Source organism: Myotis yumanensis, unplaced genomic scaffold (genome assembly GCF_028538775.1).
Source record: "Myotis yumanensis isolate MYYU_CA2020_CCGP unplaced genomic scaffold, mMyoYum1.0.hap1 SCAF_5, whole genome shotgun sequence".
NCBI classification, from domain to species: domain Eukaryota; kingdom Metazoa; phylum Chordata; class Mammalia; order Chiroptera; family Vespertilionidae; genus Myotis; species Myotis yumanensis.
Genome location: NW_027223756.1, coordinates 82,367,430 through 82,389,952, shown reverse-complemented (window position 1 = coordinate 82,389,952; position 22,523 = coordinate 82,367,430). Strand labels below are relative to the sequence as shown.

At 44.9% G+C, this 22,523-nt stretch overlaps 1 protein-coding gene across 1 annotated transcript in view; it reads right to left on the bottom strand.

Annotated features, from left to right (window-relative positions):
• MUC16 (mucin 16, cell surface associated) overlaps positions 1-22,523 on the bottom strand; it is a 97,307-nt gene that overhangs the window by 72,876 nt on the left and 1,908 nt on the right. The window contains 15 exon segments of the mRNA XM_070415979.1: positions 1,389-1,454; positions 1,672-1,707; positions 2,279-2,451; positions 4,437-4,504; positions 4,599-4,723; positions 7,951-7,986; positions 10,574-10,746; positions 13,964-14,031; positions 14,118-14,242; positions 14,823-14,888; positions 15,123-15,158; positions 16,920-17,092; positions 19,497-19,561; positions 19,656-19,780; positions 20,468-22,345. Coding sequence (XP_070272080.1) covers positions 1,389-1,454; positions 1,672-1,707; positions 2,279-2,451; positions 4,437-4,504; positions 4,599-4,723; positions 7,951-7,986; positions 10,574-10,746; positions 13,964-14,031; positions 14,118-14,242; positions 14,823-14,888; positions 15,123-15,158; positions 16,920-17,092; positions 19,497-19,561; positions 19,656-19,780; positions 20,468-22,262 — 3,130 coding nt within the window. The 5' untranslated portion in view covers positions 22,263-22,345.

The window sequence follows — 22,523 nt, the reverse complement described above, 5'->3', positions numbered from 1 at the left end:
AGTGAAACAAGCCAGATATAAAGGACACATAATGTATAATTCCCCTTATGTAAAGTACTTAGAACAGTCAAATTCATAGAGACAGAGAGTAGAATAGAGATTACCATGGGCTGGGGGTGGGGAATGGGAAGTTAGTGTTTAATGGGGACCAAGTCTCCATCTGAAATGTTGAAAAGTCCTGGAAGTGGGACAGTGGTAATGGTGGCACAACATTGTGAATGTGCACTTAGAAATAATTGATATGGTAAATTCTATGTTGGTTTCAAATCCTCTTAGCCCCTCATCAGCATGAGACCAGGGTTTTGTTACTCAACCTGTCTGTATCTCCATTTCTTTAACTGTAAAGTGAGGAGAATCATACTTTGTCCAAAAATTATGGAGGTTAAATGATTGTTAAGGGAGTTAGCACATTTCAAGTGCATTATGGCTAAGTGAAAAAAAGCAGTTGCCAGAGGTCGCATGTTGTATGATTCAACTGATATAACATTCTCAGAATAACAAAACTGCAGACACGGTTTATAGATTAGTAGTGTCCAGGGGTTGGACTGGGTGGGTGTGACCTAGAGCAACACGAAGGGGATTTTTGTGGTGATGAGACAGTTCTGTATCTTGTGGTGGTGGTTACAAAAGTCTACATATGTGTTAAAATGGCAGAGAACTACACACATACATATAAGTACATGTAAATAGTGAAACCTGAAACTGGAGTTCTGTAGATCTTAATAATGTCAATTTACTTACTGGTTTTGACACTGAAATCTAGTTTATGTAAGATGTTAATCATGGAGGAGAGACTGGGTAGAGTATAGGAATCTCTGTACTTTTTTGCAACTTTTTGTGAAACTATATTTATATCAAAATGAAAAGTTAGAAATAAAAAGAACAGTATAGGGCCTGGCATGTAGTGAGTGCTGAACAACATGGTTATCTTCCATAGTTATTATCAATTGCTACCGTATGTTTAATTTCAGTCTCTCTCAATACACTGTAACCTGGGTGAGGGGAGGGACGACAGCTGACTTAACATCTTATCCCCTCTGCCTAGTACAGAACACGTGCCCAATAGTATTTGTTGAACTAAATATTCTGGTAATTCCAGTGCTTGGTATTGTTATATACATTTTCATTTAACCTTCATAATGATCTTATGAAGTATTATTATTCCCACTTGTCAGGTAAGGAAACTAAGGCACCAAGAGGGTAAATAAATTGTCAAAGGTCAACAGCTGGAGAGATGAGGAGTTCACATTCTCTGCTCTCGAGGAGTTCAGAGCAGAGCAGAGGGTGCCCATGGCAGCTCCAGGTTCCCCAAATAGCAGCCTTTTTCTGCACTTCCAGGGTCCAAGCTTTGAGGCTTCCTAGAAGGAGCTGGAAGAGAAGTCACCTACCTGTGGAGCTGAAGAAGTGGGTTGGTACCAGCGAAGTCCTTGGGAAGAGAGTAGAGGTCACGGTAGCTAGAGAGAAATGGTCTGGAGTAAGAATGGGGGCCCTGAGTGTAGCATGGATGACTCTGTGCAGCTTTCCCGTCCAGCCCAAGCAATTGATGTAGAGTAGGTGAGTGAGATAACTGGGTCCTCTGGCTTCCTCTCCTGCCAAGGCCTTGGGGTGGGGAATCAGTTACTGTCCATAGGGGGCCGGGAGCACCTAGCCATCAGGGCCCTGAGTACTCACCACTGGGGGTGGAGGCTGAGGTCTGATGGGTATAACCTGAAATGAGAAAAGGAGATGGTACTAGGATACAAGCAAGGGAGGGATGTCCAAGATACAGGCTGAGGACCACAAGCCCCTACCCCAAACTCAGACTTCAAGTCTACACCGTTCAACAGTAATGATTCAGGGGCAACAATACCTTGTTCCTAAAGGGCTGAGAAATCAAAGACCCAGTCCCTGCCTTCGTGGGCTTGCAATTTATTTGGGAAGATACCTATACCAACATTTCTTGAGCATTTGTTTGCCAGCTGTGCTTCTCAGGGTCTAGAGGGGATTCTGAGATATTGGCGGGGAGGCAGATAAATAGCCAGCCTCTTGAATCTCCATTAGCTTCAGCCACAGGGATATTGTCATTAATCTGTCTGGAGAAAGGTTTTGTGTCTCAGACAAGTATACAGATCACTTCTGTGGAATGCATGGATGCCATGGAAAGAGAAGGATTTGCACACTGGAGGGTCTATGGGGGTCCTTCAGACATCAAAGGAGATTGCTCAGGCAGAAGGTCACACATAGGATGAGTGGGTGCAGATTCTCAGCTTCAACTTATGGTTACAAAAAGGATGCTCACCACTGATGTAGAGGCTGTCCTTGTCCAGTGTGAAGGAGCCCAGCTGGGTAACACCATGGGTCCCACGGCTCATCTCCCAGTACAGCTGCTCTCTGTCCAGCTTAGGATCCACATAGTCAGAACGGTATGTGCAGACAGTATCAATTCCAGTGGTTGTTCCATTTTTTTCAGGCCTGGGCAGGGAGGATACACAGTGACGGGGAGGTGGGGACTATAGGTCAGGGCCCAGAGAAACAGGAGGGTGGGCTGCCTGAAATGGCCTTGGTCCTGGGGGAGGGCCGGAAATAAACTGGACAGCCAAGGTCTCTGAACAGAGAGGATATAGCATCTCAAAATGTTGATATTTGTGCTAAACTTTAAAATCATAATCATAACAAGGCAACATACATCTTAACAAGAGAAGCATGACAGACAGGGTAGAAGGAAGCCATCGGGGAATTGGATAAAGTGGAAAAAGGCAATGTCAGATTGCTTAAATCCTAGCTCTGCTACTTAATTTCTGGGTGACTCTGGGTAAGTCTCTCAACCTCTCTGTGGCTCCTTGTTTTATCTGTCAAATGAGGTAATAAAAGGCAGCAAGTTTTATTAAGTATTAAAAGGGCCAGAGTTCTTGGTATGAATGGATTTTGCAATGATTGAGCATTTTAAAGGCAACACTGAGACCAAGCAACCAGCCTACGCTGGGGATGGGGATGAGGCTGTGTGGTATCCCAGAGCCAGAAAAATCTCAGGTCCAGTAGAAAAGTAAAATAATAGCATCATGGCTGAGGGACAATGTTGAGTGTCTTTAGAGCTGTGGATTCCATCCTCAGACAAAAGGTCAGTGGTTGGGAGATGTCACACAAGGGAGGGGTAAGGTGACCCAAGTACACAGGGTGGGTTCCCACATGCTGGAGTTATTCTTAGTACCTAGACCTAGGGAAGACAGTGAGTAATTTACTGCATGTTCTCTATATATTAAGGTTTTGTTTTTTTTTTTACCAAGAACCTTTCATTTTAATTTTACTGTGCTCACACAAATGATAACAAATTATTCCCTTTTATTAGAAGTGCAGTCTGTTTCCATATCCCTTGAATCTGAGCTTGGCCACAGGACTGTCCAATGGACAGTAGCAAATGAGATACGAGCAGAGGTTTGAAAAGCAGGTGTGCTTCTCATTCCTTGCTGCTCTTGGAACTCTGAGCATGGTAATGAGCCCAAGCTAGCCTGCTGGAGAACAAGAAAATGTGGAGGAGAACTGAGATGTCCCAGGCAGCAGCAGACTGCAGAAATGAATAAGCTTCATTTGAGATTAGCTGAACCAGCCCAGGCAGGAGAATCTCCCAGAAGAATCCAGCCCAAGTGGCCATCCAGCAGAATTGTCGGCTAAATTTCTTATGCAGAAAAGCAGATTGAGACACTCCAATTGATAGAAGAGACAGCTGAGGCACAGAGACATTAGGTAACTTGTTTGAGTCACACAACCTTGAAATAGGAAGCTAGGATTTGAACACAGATGTGGTAGATGTCAAATAAAACTGTATAACAACTATGCTTTATTGCTCAATGATCCCTCTGGGGGTGGCAGACATCCCAAGTCCACCTCTTATTGGTCAGGATTTGGTCACTGCTGGGGGATGGTAGGAAAAGGGAGTGTTTGTTAGGTATTTCAGATAGGCCAATTATTAGCCTAAATGTGACAAAATGCATACTCTCGAACAAGGTTTCTCAACGTGGCACCATTTGGGTCAGATAAATCTTGGCCCGGGGAGACTGTCCTGTGCCTTATGGGATATTTAGCAGTCTCTCCGGTCTCCCTCACTATAGACAAGTAGCAAACCCACCATTGAGTTGTGATAACAAAAATTTTCTCATGACATTGTCAAATATCCCCTGGGAGCTAAATTACTCCTGGTTGAAAATCACTGCTTTATTGTGATGAAACTGACATGATTGACAAGTTTATTTTTCAACGAGTTCCAGAAGAAAGATCTTTCTGAAAAGTTTAACCTTACTACCTGGGAGAGAAAGAGTACGAGGATTCTCCATTTTATGATCAGGGAAACAATGTGAGCCAGAGTGGAAACTGGTGGTCAGCTCTCCTTAGGATAATGGGTGCAGAATGTCAGGATCCAGCTCAGGGTCAGCCCCCCACATTGCCTACTCTGAACTTCTCACCTGAGCAAGGTCAATCTGCAGCCAAAATAGAAGGGCCCAATACTGCTGTTCTGGAACAATGGTTTGAGCTGGGGATGAAAGAGAGGGAGATGAGCAGATGGGCCAAGGAGCTGGGCGGGACAAAAGTAGGTACTGGAGAGAGGGCATTGGAGGGGCTCTCACCAGGCGATTCAAGATTCTCTCCATGTTGTTGAATATCTCAGATCCCGGGTTCCCCATGCCCTCTGTGTAGCGCAGGCTGGTGATGGTGAAGTTGAGGGTGAAGGACACCAGAGAAGGGCTCACACCTGCAGTGGGAAAGGAAAAATGGTGATTCATTATGATCTCTGGCTGGGATGACTGTAGGGGTGGATCCAGGGTTGTCACTTTGGTCTCAGTGTCCAGCCAATCAGGCCTAAGATGCCCCACCTATGTCATCCTTGCATCCAGCCAAACTTAGGGGGAGGCACTTTTATACTGGATGGACAATTTTAGCTGGAAAAAGAACCTCAACTCTTTCCATCCAAATGTGCCCAAAGAGAAGCAATTGGTAGATATTATGGTGAAAGAAGAGAAGCAAAGTCAGTCTGCTGCCCCCTGGGGCAGAATCTCCCATAGTCTTCTGACTTCATGAGGGAATGTGCACCTGCTGAGTGGTCAAGGCTGTTTCTCCCATGAAAGTGACCCCTGCCTCAACTTCACTGACCATCTTTGCAGAGTGGATTTTACTAGTTGATGGAGTGTCCACATCTTGTTTTCCATGGACAATCATGTCGCTCTTGTGTAAACATTAATTCAACCCCTATTTCTTTCTCAAAAGTGCCTTAGTATAGAAAAAAACACACCTGTATGGTAACCTAGGGGCTACAGTATGAAGAATCAAAAGGCCAGAGGTCTGAGCTGGGCGACTGTACCCTCTACAAATAGAATCTGTGGAGCAATAATTGTGTACCAGCTTTTGTATTGAGCACTTTACCTGCAGTATCTCAGCTTACCCACATCACAGATCCGATAGGTTGGTGTTACCAGTCCCATTTTACATATGGGGGACACGGAGGCTCAGAGAAAGTAAATTTTATCCAAGTCCCACAAACAAAGAAATGGCACAGCTATGATGCCTTTTGGCTCAAAAATAGATACCTTTCCATTTGTATTCACATGTTCATAGCAGTTTTGTTTATAATAGCCAATAGGTGGAAGCAAACCAAGTGTCCATTAACAAATGGGTGAATAGACAAAATGTGATATATTCATACAATGGAATATTTAGCCCTTAAAAAGAAGAAACTTCTGACACACGCAAACACATGGATAAGCAAAAGGACAAATACTGTATAATTCCACATTCAGTATTATATGAGATCCCAAGAGTAGTCAAATTCATAGAGACAGAAAGTAAATGGTAGTTGCTAGGAGATGAGAGGAAAGGGAAATGAAGATTATTTTTTTAAATGGGTACAGAGTTTCAGTTTTGCAAGATTAAAAAATTTTGGAGATTACACAACAATGTGAATATACTTAACACTAGTGAACTATATATTTAAAATAGTAAATTTTATGTTATAACTATTTTACCACAATCAGAAAATTTAAACCAATAATATACCCCATAATTCACAACACCTAAGATATTACCCAAAATAATTTGACTTAAAAAAAACAACAACAGAAAAATATCTACCTAATGCTTGAGGGAAAGACAATTAACAGATGCAAACTCCAAAGACCCAGATGTTGGAATTAGCAGGTACAGACTTTAATGCAGTTATTAGAACTATGCTCCATGAGATAAAGGTAAACACTTGAAATAAATGTAAAGATAGAAGTTCTCAGCAGAGGAAGGGAAACTATAAAAAAAATCAAATGGATGTTGTAGAACTGAAATATACAGTACTTGAGATTTTAAAAAATCACTTGATGGGCAGGATGGAGATGACAGAGAAAAAGGCTGGTGATTTTAAAAATATATTATTAGAAATTATCAAGTCTGAAGAAAAAAATTGATTGAAAAATTAACAGAGCCTCAGGGACTTGTGGGACACTACCATTTCATTGGAGGACCAGAATGAAAGAGATTAGTGCAGAAAGTAATTGAAGAAATAGTGGCTGAAATTTCCCAAACTTTCTTGAGAACCTACATTTTCAGATTTGGAAGCTTAGAAAATTCCAAACAGTATAAATTCAAAGAAAACTGTGCCAGACACTCAGAACCAAACTTCTGAAAAACAATGATTAAGAACAAATCTTGAATGATTAAGAAAAAATGACATCATCAGTCATAGAATGATTTGATCTATAGCACATGTCACATATTTTAAAGTCTGCAAGAGCTAGGCATGTTACATAAATGGTTGAGTTGATCAGGGTGGAGCAGTGAGGAAATGAAAAGTGTGCATCTGTTTAAAACATGTACAACATTTGCAGTCTCGTGATTTACAAAATATAGGTCTGAAGGCAAAATTCAAATTATAGGACACAAGTTTGTATCCCATAACTTCAGACTCACACAGCAGGATTAAGGGTTATGGATACCCAGCCTAGGTCATGACATAAGCATGTATCAGACCCAGGGACTTAATTTTTTAAATAAATCTTAAGGGCAGAAGTAATACAGGTTTCGTGGCAAAAATCATGCCTCCCTATTACGTTGCAAGAAACGCAGATGCTCTCAGACCCACATCTGGGCAAGACAAGGAGACAGGGCAAGATTCAAATTCATGACTAAGATCCTGAATGATTTTCTGTATTTCAAAGAAAATCCATAGATGGGGATGTATAAAGAGTTTGCTACTTTCATCCATTCATTCAATCTATAAATATAAAGTGAGTGCCTATTAGTTGCTTAGCTCCAGGGTGACAAATACATAAAGACTAAGTAAACCAAATGGTAGTAAATTCATGAAAGAAATACTCATGGTGATAGGACAGAGAAACGAGGTGTGTATTCAGGAGAAGTGCTACTTCATGTAAGGTCGTCTGAGAAAGTCTTTCAGAGAAGGTGATGGTGGAACTGCGATCTGAAAGGCAATAAGGAGGCAGGAATAGCTGATCATCAGGAAAGGCTAGTATAAAGGCCAAAGGTTAGGACACTAGAAGAACAGACAAATGTCTGATGTGGCCAAAGCCTACAGAGTGATAGAGAGAGGGAGGGGACAAGCAGGGTGGTAAACAGAGACCAGACCATGCAGAGGTAACATTTTGTAGAACTCTGAGAGCAGGTTCCAACCTGTAGACTGAGAATGGGCAATAGAGACATGAAAGATTCTTGACAAAATGTAGAAGTCACTGAGGCTGAGAAAAAATATAAAACATGGAAAAAATAATTGAGCCCCACTCTGAAGGAATGTGATTCAGAAGCTGTTCATTGGAATTTGGGTTTCTATCTTGACTCAGAGAAAGACCTTGGGTGGGCTAGGGGCTGCTATGAGGCTGAAGCTGGAAACTTTGTAGGGGACAGTAGTAGCTTTCTCCTGAGAAATGCACTCTGGGGCAGAAGGGTCTGTTGGGCACTGAAGTTTCAGTTTCAAATACTCACTGCTTGTGGCAGGTGTCCAGTTGTGATAATTATAACCTGCAGGTAGGGAGAAAAGAGTAAAGATTTAAGAAAAGGTAGATGGTGGAGCTAGGAATGAAATCTACACTAATAAAAGACAAAGATGCTAATTGACCATACCTTTGCTACGCCCATCAGCCAATCAGAAGAGTATGCAAATTAACCCAACAAAGATGGCCATTAAATTTGCATACTGCAGGTGGGGCGGGGCAGTGCCATCTGCCACCCGCCCCACTGCGGGATCTGGCCTGCCATCTGCCACCCAGGGAGCAGGTCTAAGCCAGCAGGTGGTTATCTCCTGAGGGGTCCCAGACTGTGAGAGGGCACAGGTCGGGCTGAAGGACAGCCCCCCCCCCGCCAGTGCACAAATTTTTGTGCACCAAGCCTCTAGTTCTTTAATAACTTTTTAAAACTCATAAATGAACAATAATTTCCTTTGGTGCCTTTATGTCCTTTGAAAATAATGATGAACATCATTACCATTATTATCACCAAAATAAAAATACAATAATGGCTCTTCCTACTCATTGGGAATGCACTATGCACCAGAAATAATGCTGAACACATTACAAGGGTAATGGGACAAATTAATGACCAAGTTTGTGCTCCAAGCCTTATCTGTGTTCTCTCAATCCATTAAGATAATTTTATCCTTCTTCTGTCACCTTCTCTCTCTTCACAATATTTTATAATAGTATAATTTTATTTTTCTCGCTTAGTTTCTGGCTTTTTGTGATGTATAATAGAGAAAATTTCAGCAGCTTAAGAGAGTGGTATGTGAAGATAAAAGTGTAGTGAGATGGAGGAAAGGGAAAGTACATGTGCTGTGGAATATTAGAGAAAATTTGGAGATGAAGTGCAATAGTAAAAAAGGAGACTTGGAGGTCAGGTGGATGGTGTAAAACTTGGGAGCATGAAAGGAACTGGCGGGGGGAAGAGAATTTTCATGAGTGTTTCTCTGGGTCATGAATTGCATCTCCTTTGATACTCTGTGAGAGATGTGAGTTAAGACTGGACCCAGAGGAGCCCTGGGATTTTCTTGGGTTATTGCTGAATGCTCTAATTTAATTTTCAGAATAATCCTGCCTCGTATGTATGTTTATTCTATTAAGGGGACATTAGTGCTTAGAGAGGTTACATGACTTGTTCAGCATCACACAAAACAGAGATCTGCCACCAATTCCCATACTATTACCCATTGCTTTAAGGCAGTCCCAATCCTGGAGTTCAATCTGCTATGGACACAGAGCACAATGTGCTGTTGTTAATATAAATGTGTATTTCAAACCATATATAAAAGGAATTCCAAGCTGACAGAGGGTAAATAACTAGTCAAACACTAGGTTGGATTGTTGAGCTCATGCTCATTTAACACTCCTTCTGGTCCTGAGATTTGAGGCTTTCTCTGTCTGAACGGTCACCTTGTGGATAAACTTTGGAGTTTAGACTCAATATTGGGTTCGAGTGTTGACTCTGCCAATGCATTATGGCTGGATGATCTCAGGCAAATGACTTCCTGTGTGAATGCATGATGGCTCTCTAAAAATGAGCACTGTAACGTACAGGGTTTAGGGTAAGATGAATAGGGAATCTATAATAATAAAAGTGTAATATGCAAATCAACCAAATGACCAAACAGCAAAATGACTGTCCGGAGGACCTTCAGGATGACCACACTATGACATGCACTGGCGCCAGGCCAGCCAAGGCAGGTGTGATGCAATTGGTTGGGAGCCCCCTGCCATCGCCCCATGATCATCCTGCAGAGGGAGGCCCAGGCTACCAGCTGGCAGGGCGATCGATCAATCAAGGGGCTCCACGATCACCCCAAAGAGGAAGGCCCAGGCCACCAACTGGCGAGCTGTGGCAGGTGGACGGGGCCTACCTCTTTGGGGCAATTGATCATGGGGCTTCCGAACTGTGAGAGGGCACAAGCCTGACTGAGGGACACATACCCTCAAGTGCACAAATTTTGTGTACCAGGCCGCTAGTATATAAATAAAGACCTTGTCACAGTTCTTAGCGCATAAGAATCTTTTGGTGAGATTTAGCCACTTTTAGAAGTGTGGTGTTTCATGAATAGTTTCATGAGTGTCGTCCTCTCTGGCCCATAAGTTGTCATGATGGAGAGAATAAGGTAAAGTGAGAGCTGAACTGGACACTGCTGCCCACTGGGGAAGGCTTAACTGCAGGACCCTACATCATCCACTTCTCTCTTGAGAGTCTGCATGCTCTTGCTGGGCTCCAACAGAAGGAAACATTTCCTTCCAGCGTTGAAAAAGGAAAGAAAATCAACTTCCTGTGGTGTGTTATGCTGGGCTTGTACCAGAACTGTGAATTTGTGTACAGCAATTTCTCAACCTCAACATTGTTGACATTTTCGTCTAGATAATGTTTCATGGTGGGAGGCTGCCTTGTGCATAGTGGGATCTCTAGCAGCAACCCTGGCCTCTAACTAATGGATGTTATTAGCACACTCCAGTTATGACATGAAAATGTTTTTGGACATTGCCAAATGTCCCCTGAGAACTGCTTCCTGTTGAGAATTTCTGGTATAGGGAGACAGGGGACTGCAGGCAACTCCAGCTGCAGCACAGACACTCACCATTGACATAGAGACTGTCTCTGTCCAGGGTGTAGGTGTCCAGCAGGGTGACGCCATGGGTCAGCTGACTCAGCTCCTGGTACAATTCTTCTATGTCCAGTCCAGGGCCTATAGGGTTAGGATGGTAGGTGCAGACGGTGTCCACTCCAGTTGATGCCCCATCTTTCTCAGTCCTAGGGTGGTCGGGTTAGGGAAATAGGACATTCAGAGACACGGTGGAGTTATATATCTTGTTCAACTCTTTCCTTCAAATTGACCTGCTACCCCAAGTTTTATGGTATTCCTCTTTATTGGGCCTTGACTGGTTTCCCAAACATGTTCTTTTATGGGTGCTATTCATCTAGGTACCTTCCCACTCCATAAAGTGACTGATTTTCAGGGCTTCATCCTCAGTCAACTTCTATTATTTTGCCTTTCATTTGGGGTCATTATTTCAGCTACCAGTTTTATTATCATACTAGAGGCCCAGTGCACAAAAATTTGTGCACTTGGGGGCGTCCCTCATCCCGGCCTGTGCCCTCTCACAGTCTGGGACCCCTCGGGGGATGACCACCTACTGGCTTAGGCCCATTCCCTGGGGGATTGGGCCTAAGCTGGCAGTCAGACATCCCTCTGGCACCCCGGGAGCCCTCGGGGGATGTCCACTTGCCAGCGGGGAGCAGGCCTAAGCTGCAGTCGGACATCATTAGCACTGCTGAGGAGGCAAGACAGGCTCCCACCACCACCGCTGTACTGGCAGCCATCAGCCTGGCTTGTGGCTGAGCAGAGCTCCCCCTATGGGAGCGCACTAACCACCAGGGGGCAGCTCCTACATTGAGCATCTGCCCCCTGGTGGTCAGTGTGTGTCATAGTGACCAGTCATTCCCAGTCGTTCTGCTGTTAGGGTCAATTTTCATATTACCATTTTATTATATAGGAGTGCCTGGACAGCCTGGGTGAGGGGCTGATGGCTGTTTGCAGGCTGGCCACAGCCCCTTCAGTGTGGAGGTCCCCACTGTGGTGCCTGGCCAGCCTGGGTGAGGGGCTAAGGGCCGTTTTCAGGCTGGCCACACCCCCTTCAGGGTGAGGGGGTCCTGCTGGGGTGCCTGGCCAGTCTAGGTGAGTGGCTGATGACAGTTTGCAATCTGGCCAAGCCCCCCAGCAGGGACGCTCACCTCATGAGGGTGTGGCCAGCCTGGGTGAGGGGCTGATGGCTGTTTTCAGGCTGGCCACAGCCCCTTCAGGGTGGGGGTCCCCGCTGGGGTGCCTGGACAGCCTGAGTGAGAGGCTGATGGCTGTTTGCAGGCTTGCCACAGCCCCTTCAGTGTGGGGGTCCCCACTGGGGTGCCTGGCCATCCTGGGTGAGGGGCTGAGGGCCGTTTGAAGGCTGGCCACAGCCCCTTCAATGAGGGGTCCCCACTGGGGTGCCTGGCCATCCTGGGTGAGGGGCTGAGGGCCGTTTGAAGGCTGGCCACAGCCCCTTCAGGGTGGGGGGTCCTGCTGGGGTGCCTGGACAGTTTGGGTGAGGGGCTGAGAGCCGTTTGCAGGCTGGCTAAGCCCCCCAGCAGGGACCTTCAACCCATGATGGTGTGGCCAGCTCGGGTGAGGGGCTGATGGCTGTTTGAAGGCTGGTCACAACCCCCAGCCACCCAAGCTCCCAGTGGAGGCTGGCTGGAAGCAGGTATCTGGGGTTTATTTGTCTTCTATAATTGAAACTTTGTTGCCATGAGTGGAGGCCACAGCCAGCTCAGGGTGGGCGGGAAGCTTGGCTTCCTCCATCGCCCGGGCAACCAAGCCTCCTGCTTGCTCCAACTCCGTGGCTGCCGGCCTCCATCTTGGTTGGGTTAATTTGCATATAGTCACTCTGATTGGCTGGTGGGCATGGCTTAGGGTGTAGCGAAGGTATGGTCAATTAGCGTCTTTGTTTTTTATTAGTGTAGATGGTCTAATCTACTTCTAACTGGCCAAGACCTCTCGTGAGCTCTATGCCATGTAATCAACAGCCTCAGAGATGTCCTTCAGGCCTCTTAGATTCCAAATATCTCAAATTAAGCTTATCATCTTCCCTCCTAAAAGCATAGAACCTGCTCCTCCTCCCATGCTTCCATGTCTATGCCAGAGCCAGAGATGTGAGAGGCTTCCTGAACCCCCACCACCTTTTCTCCCCATCCAAGCAATATCCAGGTCTGGTCTCTTTTTATCTTTTCAGCACCTCTGTGAGATCAATGCTGATATGATTCCCACTTTATAGTTGAGGAAACAAAGTCATATAGATGTTAAAGAACTTCTAAAACCTCACAGAGCTAGTGACAAAAACAGGATGTGACTTCATGCATTTGGATACAGAACCATTAATGCTCAGCCTTTTCCTGTGACAAATACTATGAAAAAATCCTTAGTATGCCTTTAGCCACAGCTCCAACCTGAACTCTTGATGTTATCCACTTCTTGAAACTCATCCCACAATTTACCCACCGCTCACGCAACTATACTCCTGTGTACCCATCCATCTGCTCAGCCAGTCCCCCAGTCAACCAACTTCCTTCCTTCCTTTCTTCCCTCCCTCTCTCCCCTCCTCTGTTCCTTTCCCTCCCTTTCTCTCTCCTTCCTTCCTACCTTACTTCCCTTCTCTTCCCTTCCCTTCTCCTTCCTTCCTTCCTTCCTTCTTTTCTTCTTTCCTTCTTTCCTTCCTTCCTTCCTTCCTTCCTTCCTTCCTTCCTTCCTTCCTTCCTTCCTTCCTTTCTTCCTTCCTTCCCATTTTTTCTTTTATTCAATTGCTATTTCCTCATACTCTACCCTCCAATTTCATAGAACTTCTCTCATACACTAGGATATTTTTCACATCTACCCCATGACTTAAGCTACACCACCCCTTGGAATACCTTTGCCACTATTTCTTCTGGTTACTGCACACTTGACTGTCAAAACATACCCCAGAAATCACCTTCTTCAGACAGCCTCCACCCAACTCCCCCAGGCTGAGCTAAAAATCCATTCTCCAGGCTCCTATGGCCCCTGTGTAGTGCTTTATCATTGTATTGACCCCATTCATATGATGACTTTAAGTCTATATGGAGCTGAGATTTGAGGAAAGGGCTCATGACTGATTCTCTCAGTGCCCTTAGCTTCTGTTACAGAGTGTTACCTGAGGAATCTCATTTCATGTTTGCTTAGTGAGTCAATGCTGCATTTTCTGACCAATGAGCATGAATGCTCTGTGGATCTGCTTATCCAAATAACTGAAGATCTTTGACAGCTCTTTCAGGAAACTCTCTCTGTTGCACTCAACCAGAGGGCATGCCTTCCAATCACATATGACTCTTGCTTTGTAGTTGTCATGTACAGGTATTCACTCCAGGTGAGCTTGCCTGTGACAATGTCCTGCATCTGTGTTAGGAAAGGAAGTCATACCTGAGCAGGGCCAGTCGGCAGCCAGAATACAGTGGGCCAATGCTGGTGTTCTTGAACAAAGGACCAAGCTGGGGAGGAGGGAAATGAAGGTAACCTGAAGAGACTGGTGGGACAAGAACATGGAAGGCTAGGGTAGGCATCGATGGGCTCTTACCAGGTGATTCAAAACCCTCTCAGTGGAGTTGAACTTCGCAGAGCCTGGGAGCCTCATGTCTGGGGTGTAGAGCATGTTGGTGATGGTGAAATTGAGGGTGAAAGGCACTGGGGCTGGGCCCACATCTGCAGTGGAAGGAGAGAAAGAGAGGAAACCCATCACAGGCTTAAGCTAAGCTGTATATGGGAGGAAGGTACTAGTATTATCTCTTGGACCATAGTGTCCAGTTGTTGAGGCCTGAGATATCCTATTTGGGATGCCCTCCCTCTTCAGCCTGCCAAAGGGGGAGAAGGGACCTCCATGCTAGATGTATGACATCAGTTCAAAAGGGAACCTCAACCCTTTCATCCCAGAGTGCTGAAAGGCTGAAAAGTTGTGGACATTTTGGTGGGACATCTGGGCCGAGACCTTTTGCGCTCAGCCCAAAATACTTGAGCAGTCAGATATCCAAATCATAGGAATTTCCACGAAGAAATGGCGGTCTGAGCAAGAGCATGCTGGGCTGAGATTTGGAGGACAAGGAGGAACCAGGCACAGCTGAGTTCCTGGAGGAAAAAATGAGGCTGCTGTGGTGGGAGATTAGGACACGAGGGAGAGAGGGGAACAGGTTGCACTGGGTGGGCATCATGGTCCAGAGCATGTCGGAATTCATCAGCCACGGAATGAGAGTTGAGGTTTAATGGGACTCAGAGGTTAGATTGCTACCTGTAGAGCTGGGGGTGGGGCTCAGAGATGCTGCGGGTCCTGGAGAGAATGTGGAGGTCACCGGAGCTGAAAGAAAATACGCTATGAATAAAAATTGTTGAGCCCTATCACGAAGCAATGAAAGGGTAGGGCTGTTCATGGAAACTTGCATCTCTAACTTGGCTTAATCTGAGGCTTCTGCTGTGCTGCAGCTACTCTGAGATTGACAACCTAGGGGATGGGCGATACTTTCTTCCTGGGAACTAGGTTTAGGGAGGAAGGGTCCCAGAGACATAGGACATCCGGGCTCTCATTACTCACTGCTGGTGGTGGGGATCCAGTATCGATGGTTATAACCTACAGAGAAGCAAAGAGAGAGAGAGTATTATGGTGGGAGAAGGTTAAGAATAGGGTAAGGGGTAGAAATAGAAACGTAAGTATAGAAACCTTCCTGAGTGCTTTCTCTGAGATATAATAACAGTATTCTTTATGTGTTAACTGAATGATACCTGATACTAATGATAATTTCATTCTCATTGTCATTAATCAGAAAGACAGCAACCCCAATCTTAAGGGGGTTTACTAAGTGCCTAGAATAATAGCAACCTTATCAAATGAATAATAGGGACAACAATTTTATATGAGTGTTTCCCTATTTGTGTTTTCTTTACCTATTAATTAAAATTTTGTCCTTACTCTTTCAGTTTCTCCCACTATCCTACTCTCCAAAGATAGCTCAATCTGTGACAATATAGTCTTAGACTTCTGTAATATTGAATTGAGATAATACAGGAGAGAGATGGAGAGGGAGAGAGCTGGGCTTGTCGAGAGAGAAAAGACTGGGTGTCAATCAGAGACTACAAAGTTTAAAAAGAGGAAATGGGAAAAAGAGGATTTAAATAAGTACGTTTCTGGATCATGGAATGGATCTTCCTTGATGCACTGGAAATAGTGCAAGTAAAATTGATTTATTTTATATTTGGTGGACTTACTGCATTTTTTGAAATGAAACTTACCTCTGAGACTGGGCCAAGTGGAGCCTTGTGATTTACTTGGGTTATTCAGGTTTTATCGCAATCAGCTTAGGTGACTTTTCTATTCTAAAAATGGACACTGGCGCTTAGAGGGGTCATGGCTTGCCCAGGGTCACATAGTAAGTCAAAGGCAGGGCCAGGGCTTGATAAAAGCAAGGACGGTAATTCACCAAAGCCTGCTCTGGTAACTACTCCCTTTAAGTAATCTCCAAGGACTAATGAAACCCAATATAAGTTTTAATCCAGGTAATAAGAAAATGCCGACAGTGATATAATGGGGCTACAATTAATCAAGCTTTAGTTTAAATAGTTATAGTGAGGCTCCATGGTATGCCTTCCTGTCCTGAGGTTTGAGGCTTGTTTTTGCTGGGTTGGTCTGCAGTGTAGCCTAGTAGTTAAGGGGCCTAGATTTTAGAATTAATTTAGGGTTTGATTTCTGACACTACCACCTACATTAATTATCTGATCTTGGGAAAGTGGATTTCCCCAGCAGGCCTGTTTCCTCTTCTGCAAGATATACATGATAACTTAGAGAAGTTGGCAGGGTTAGTCATACATAATACATATAACATTCTGCATCATAGGAATCCCTCAATAAATATCACCCTTTATTGTAGGTATTACTGTGGGTGTTGTTGCCAAGAGCATGGATGCAAAGGAATTTATTGCTAAATCATTACTAACAGCTTTGTTGCTTGTTTCTCAGGTGGGTGTAATTCCAGCTGGCCCTTGGAGAATGGGTAAAAGACCACCGCTGCCATAGGGAAGTAAAAGAAGCAGATTCGTCACTGCAGTGGGAACCCACTGGCTCTTGTATTGACTGCCATGGGCTTACTTTACCCTCTTCCTTCCTTGATGTCTGCATGCTCCATTCGGGCTTCTGTGAATGGTCATTGGGATGAAGAAGACTAAAGGAAACTTTTTTTCCTGACCTTAAAAGGTGCTTTTTAGGTGTTATGAAAGGAGAGAGCTGAGCCCCATGGAAATTCTAAGGGTAGAGAGAAACATGGGTACAGAGAAATGCACTCCAAGGAGACCCCATCTGGGGAGCAGGAGGAGATCCCTTTGCAGCAGAGCTACTCACCACTGACGAAGAGACTATTGCTGTCCAGGGTGTAGGGGTCCAGCCGAGTGACACCATGGGTCTGCCGGCTTAGCTCCCAGTACAGCTGTTCTCTGTCCAGCCTGAAGCCTGTGGGATCTGCATAGTGGGTGCAGATCGCACCCACTGTCGTGCTTGCTCCCTCCTTTTCAGCCCTGGGGAAGGAGGGATATGGGAATCGAGACATGAGAGGTGAATACTCTTGATCACTCTTAGTTTTCACATCATCACTCTTCCCTGAGTTTCATCTGCTTTCTAAAACACATCTCTTTCTGTTTCATGGGGGAATCCAGACACGCCCCCCCCCACCTTCTTAAATGCAGTGTTCTACAGGTTCCTACAGCTTCTCCCTAGATAATGTTCTTCTTGTCCCTATTATCTTTTTATTAATTGGTTGAAGCTTATTGTCTCAACTACCAGCCCAGGACACTTCCTGTCTATTCGTGAACGTAAGTACAAATGGTGTCACTCCAGTAATACATTAGTCCTGCTTGGGTTAGGGATGTGGGACTCCAGGGAAAAAAATCCTAAGGATCCTGGGGCCAGTCAGCATGTGGAAGGGAAAAGTAAGAGAACCAAAGACCTTTGGGAAGGTAAGTGATCACCCCTGTGGCTGGTTGTGACACTGAGCCTGAGAAGGGGTATTCTATTTTAAGTTGGTAAATCCCAAGGCTGAGGAACACATTTTAGGCAGGCAACCAATTTGAAGGAAAACAAGTTAAGAAGAAACCAGGGGTGATTGGTGAAAAAATACCTTTGTCCTGAATTTAAGCTGACCCTAAAATGTTTCACTCAAAGCAGGGGATGTACAGGTAGAAAGAAAGAATGCCTTCCTCCCTTGCCTGTAAATTCTGCTTGCTATGATCCATGCTATTCAAAACATTCCCATTTTATACCTACATAGTGTCCCATAGCAGTTCTCAAAGTGGGGCCAAGGGACCTCTGGTGTTCTCAAAACTATTACAGGGAGTCCATCAAGTAAATAATGAAATATTGTAAAAAATAGAATGCAGAAACAGATATCCTGGTATCTTCTACTAAGTCACATATTAAAAGGATTTGCAAAAATGTAAATGATGGCCCTCTTCTCATTGTGCTTCTTTTGGGGGGGAGGGTTGGGAGATATGGTTGTTGTTTATAAAAATATGTCATTTATATTAACATGTAATAGGTTTATTATTTTAATGAATAAATTGTTTTAATTTCTACACAGTTAAAATGGACAGATATAACCTAAGTCTAAAGGCTCTTTTTTAAAATGAAAATGGTTGAGCCAGGGAGGTCGAGGCCTGCTGATATTGTGGTTAAAAGCAGGAACTCCGCCAAAACCGGTTTGGCTCAGTGGATAGAGCGTCGGCCTGCGGACTGAAGGGTCTCAGGTTCGATTCCGGTCAAGGGCATGTACCTGGGTTGCGGGCACATCCCCAGTGGGAGATGTGCAGGAGGCGGCTGGTCGATGATTCTCTCTCATCGATGTTTCTAACTCTCTGTCTCTCTCTCTTCCTCTCTGTAAAAAATCAATAAAATATATTAAAAAAAAAAAAAAAAAAAAAAAAGCAGGAACTCCAGAACCAGAACACCAGGTTCTAATCCTAGCTCCCCTAAGTATGCAACTCAACTACTCTGCGAGGCCAGACAATACTTATATTGTTGTGAGGATGAATGAATGAAAAAGTGTAAATCACTTACATTTATTGGATGGCATGTACTATGAGCAATATTACTATTGTTATTGATTTCCCCATATTATGGAGATATGGGGGCAGGTGTGCTGGGCTCAACTTATTAGAGGACACTGGTCTATAATACATCAGCAATCTCTCCTCACCAAGTGATGTGGGTAGAGAACCCCACCTCTCTGGCAGGATGACTTGAGTTGGCTGGATGGAGTAGCCCACAGAGAGGCCATAGGGTCATTAAGTGTAAGGATAGGGTCCTGAGCCCATTGACCTCGGATGACACCAGGTATGCATGTAGGCAAAGAAAAGAAGACAGTCCATTTTTGCAGAGTTCAGGTCCATTTGAGAATTTTAAGATCACAATATATCCTGCTGGTACTCAACATTTGATTTGGTTTTCCCTTTGTTCAGTAAGACTTCCTTTGGGAAATCCTTATCTCTTTCCAGCGAATAAACTGTAGAGCTTCAGTGTCCAGAGCTTTTCTCCAATAGGGTAGATATGAACTGGGACAGAGAGAGTGTCAGGGACTCTGGGAACGCACTTGGTAAAAATGCTACACTGGCTGGTACTACAAGATCCCTTTAATTGAGGGTTCACAATGACGCAGGCATCGGGATGAAGGATTAACAACTCCAAGAGTAAGGCACTGTTATTATCACCATTTTATAGATAGTGTTATTGAAGAACAGAGAAGTTATGTGACTTGCTCAAAGTCACACAGCTATCAAATGAAGAACTGGGGTTCCAACTCAGGCATTTTGATACACTGTGTTACAATGCCTCTCCGCAAAGGCCCAAGGGACTGTGGTTGACCAGGGTGTAGAGGGCCAAGAAAGGAAAGGAGTAGGTTTTCTGTAGGTACTGAAGAGGAGGTCTTACCTGAGCAAGGTCAATCTGCAGCCAGCATAGAGGGAACCGATGCTGTTCCTGAACAAGGGCCCCAGCTGTGAAGACATGAGAGGCAGATGAGCAGGAGTGGCCAAGACAACAGGGTGTGGCAGGGTTGGCAAGAAGTTAGAATTGTTGGGGGGCTCTCACCAATTGTTGCAGGTGCCTTTCAGTGGTATTGAATATCTCAGAGCCCAGGTTTCCCATGTCCTCTGTGTAACGCAGGTTAGTGATGGTGAAGTTGACAATAAAAGGCATCAAGAGAGGAACTGCAGCTGCAGGGAGGCAGAGAGTAAAGTGAGGCCCATCCTGGGTCAGGCCTGGGGCTGAAGGAGGGAGGGCTCTGAGGACTTGCCTTAACTTCAATGCTGAGTTGGGGCCTGGCCTAGGTGACCTCCTTGAGACACCTCGTGTAGCAGTCACTGTCCAAGACCCCCTCACACAGGGTGACCAACCATCATTTCCCCAGGACCATGTGGGTTTCTGGGATGCAGACTGTGTAGAAGTGCAAATGGAGCAAACAGAGAGGAGCTGGGAACCCTGTTCCTCCTTCCCCTTGACTCTTACCATCTCAGCACAGGCCAGGACCTACATCTCTTTGTCTTGATACATACTATGGCATGGAAGAACCTTGAAAGCATTATGTTAGCTAAAATAAGCAAGGCACAAAAGGCCAGTTATATTGTACAATTTCTCTGATATGAGATATCTATAATAGGAAAATGCATGGAGGCAGTAAGTAATTAGAGGTTACCAGGGACTGGGGGAGGGGGGTGGTGAGTAGGAAAAGGGGAGTTACTACCTAATGGGTACACAGATCCAGTTTGGGGTGATAAAAATATTTTAGAAATAGTGGTGATGTGGAAGTAATCAATGCCACTAAATTGTACATTAAAATAGTTAAACTATATATCATAGATAGATAGATAGATAGATAGATAGAATAAAAATGTTATTCTTACTTGTTCTTGAAGTCACACTCACATAGGCCTCGGTGGACGTCTCAGGTGTGGTCACAGGGACAAAGGAACTTTCAGACAGTGTACTGAAAGTGGCTGTAGTCTCAGCCACCGTGCGGTCTGAACCTGTGGCAGCTGACTTAGTGGCTGCAAGAGTTGTAGTTTTCAGGATAGTGGTTGGACTTAATCCTCCTGGGCTGCTTTCAGCTGCAGTCAAGGTCACAGTGCCCCTAGTCACAGTGTTGGAAAATTCTGGAAAACCAACTGAGGTTGCAGGTGGCGAGGTTAGTGTGCTCCAGGAAGCTACAGTATAAGGCTCACCTGTGGTTGCAGGGGTACTGGCAGGCCCAAGAACAACAGAGGAAACAGTCAGAGTTGGAAGACCTGTACTGGCCTCAGATGCAGGTCTGGTGGCCAGTAAGCTTGTGGTGTCTGGTGAACCATGGAAAAGAGTTGAAGTTGAAATAGTTGTGCTGAGGTCCATCCCAGGTTGGATGGATAGTGAGGCTGTGGTATCTGGTAAATGAGGAAAAATAGTTGAAGCAAGAAAATTTATGCTTGTCTCTGCACTGGGGTGGGTGGCCAATAAGGCTGTAGTCTCTGTTTCACCAGCAGTAAGAGTCAGAGTTGGAACAACTGTGCTGTCATCTGTTTCAGAAATAGTGACCTGTGAGGTCACCTTATCTGGTAGACCAGGACAGACAGTCAGAGTTGGAAGAGCTGAACTGGTTTCTGTCCCAGAGTCGGTGGCCACTGTGAGTGTGGATTCTGATTCACTAGGGGAAACACTGGGGGTTGTCTTGGACATTGTTGGGCTGGTCTCTGTAGGATGGGTGACAAATAAGACTGTTGTATGTGGCTCACCAGAGGAATCAGTCCGAGTTGGAACAGCTGACCTGACTTCTGTCCCATAATGGGTGATCCATGAGGGTGTGGTCTCCAGTTGATCTGGGGAAATTGTCAAAGTTGGAAAAATTGTGCTGGCCTCTGCCCCAGAACTAGTAGCCTGTGAGGTCACCACCTCTGGTACAACAGGTTGGACAGTTGTAGCTGGAACAGTTGAACTGGATTCTGCCCCAGGAATGGTGGCCATTGAGATTGTGCTGTCTAATTCAGTATGGGAAAAATTGAAAGTCGTTTGGGAAACAATTGGGCTGGTGTCTGAAGGATGGGTGACCATGGTAACTGTTGCATCTGGCTCACCAGGGGACACAATCAGAGTTGGAACTGCTGACCTGGTTTCTGTTTCAAACTGGGTGACCCATGAGGCTGTGGTCTCCAGTTGATTTGGGGAAATTGTCAAAGTTGGAAAAGTTGTGCTGGTCTCTGCCCCAGAACTAGCAGCCTGTGAAGTCACCACCTCTGATACAACAGGTTGGACAGTTGTAGCTACAACAGTTGAACTGGTTTCTGTCCCAGGACTGGTGGCCATCAAGGGTGTGCTATCTGATTCAGTATGGAAAACATTGGGAGTTGTTTTGGGCAAAATTGGGCTGGTATTTGCAGGATGGGTGATCAAAGGGACTCTTGTATCTGGTTCACCAGAGGAAATGATCAGAGTTGGAACGGTGGTGCTGGTCTTTGTCCAAGAACTAAAGACAGGTGCAGGTGTGATTGTTGGTCTACTGAATATGGGTGGCATTGTCCTGAAAACTGCTGTGCTGGTCTCTACACCAGGTCTGGTAGCCAAAAAGGATGTCATCTCCAAAATATCATGTGAAACACCTGGGGTTGTGATGATCACTCCTGTTGTGCTTGTGCTGGCTGTTTTACTTGATGTCCTAAGGAGCGTCTGCATTCCAAAAGAGGAAGTGGATACTCTGGTGGTCAAGGTTGCTGTGGTGGTGGTCTGTGCCCTCTCTGTCCCTCCTGTTGGTAGCCCTGTAAGTTGTGGGATAGACACAGAGTTTTGCACAGAATGATTACCACTTACTGAACTGGCAAGAACTTATTTTTTTTCCTCCTACCATTACTACTGTTACTAACACCACTGCCACTACCTTCCATTACTGCTGCTATTACTACTCTTATTAATATTGTTACTACTACAACTATTACT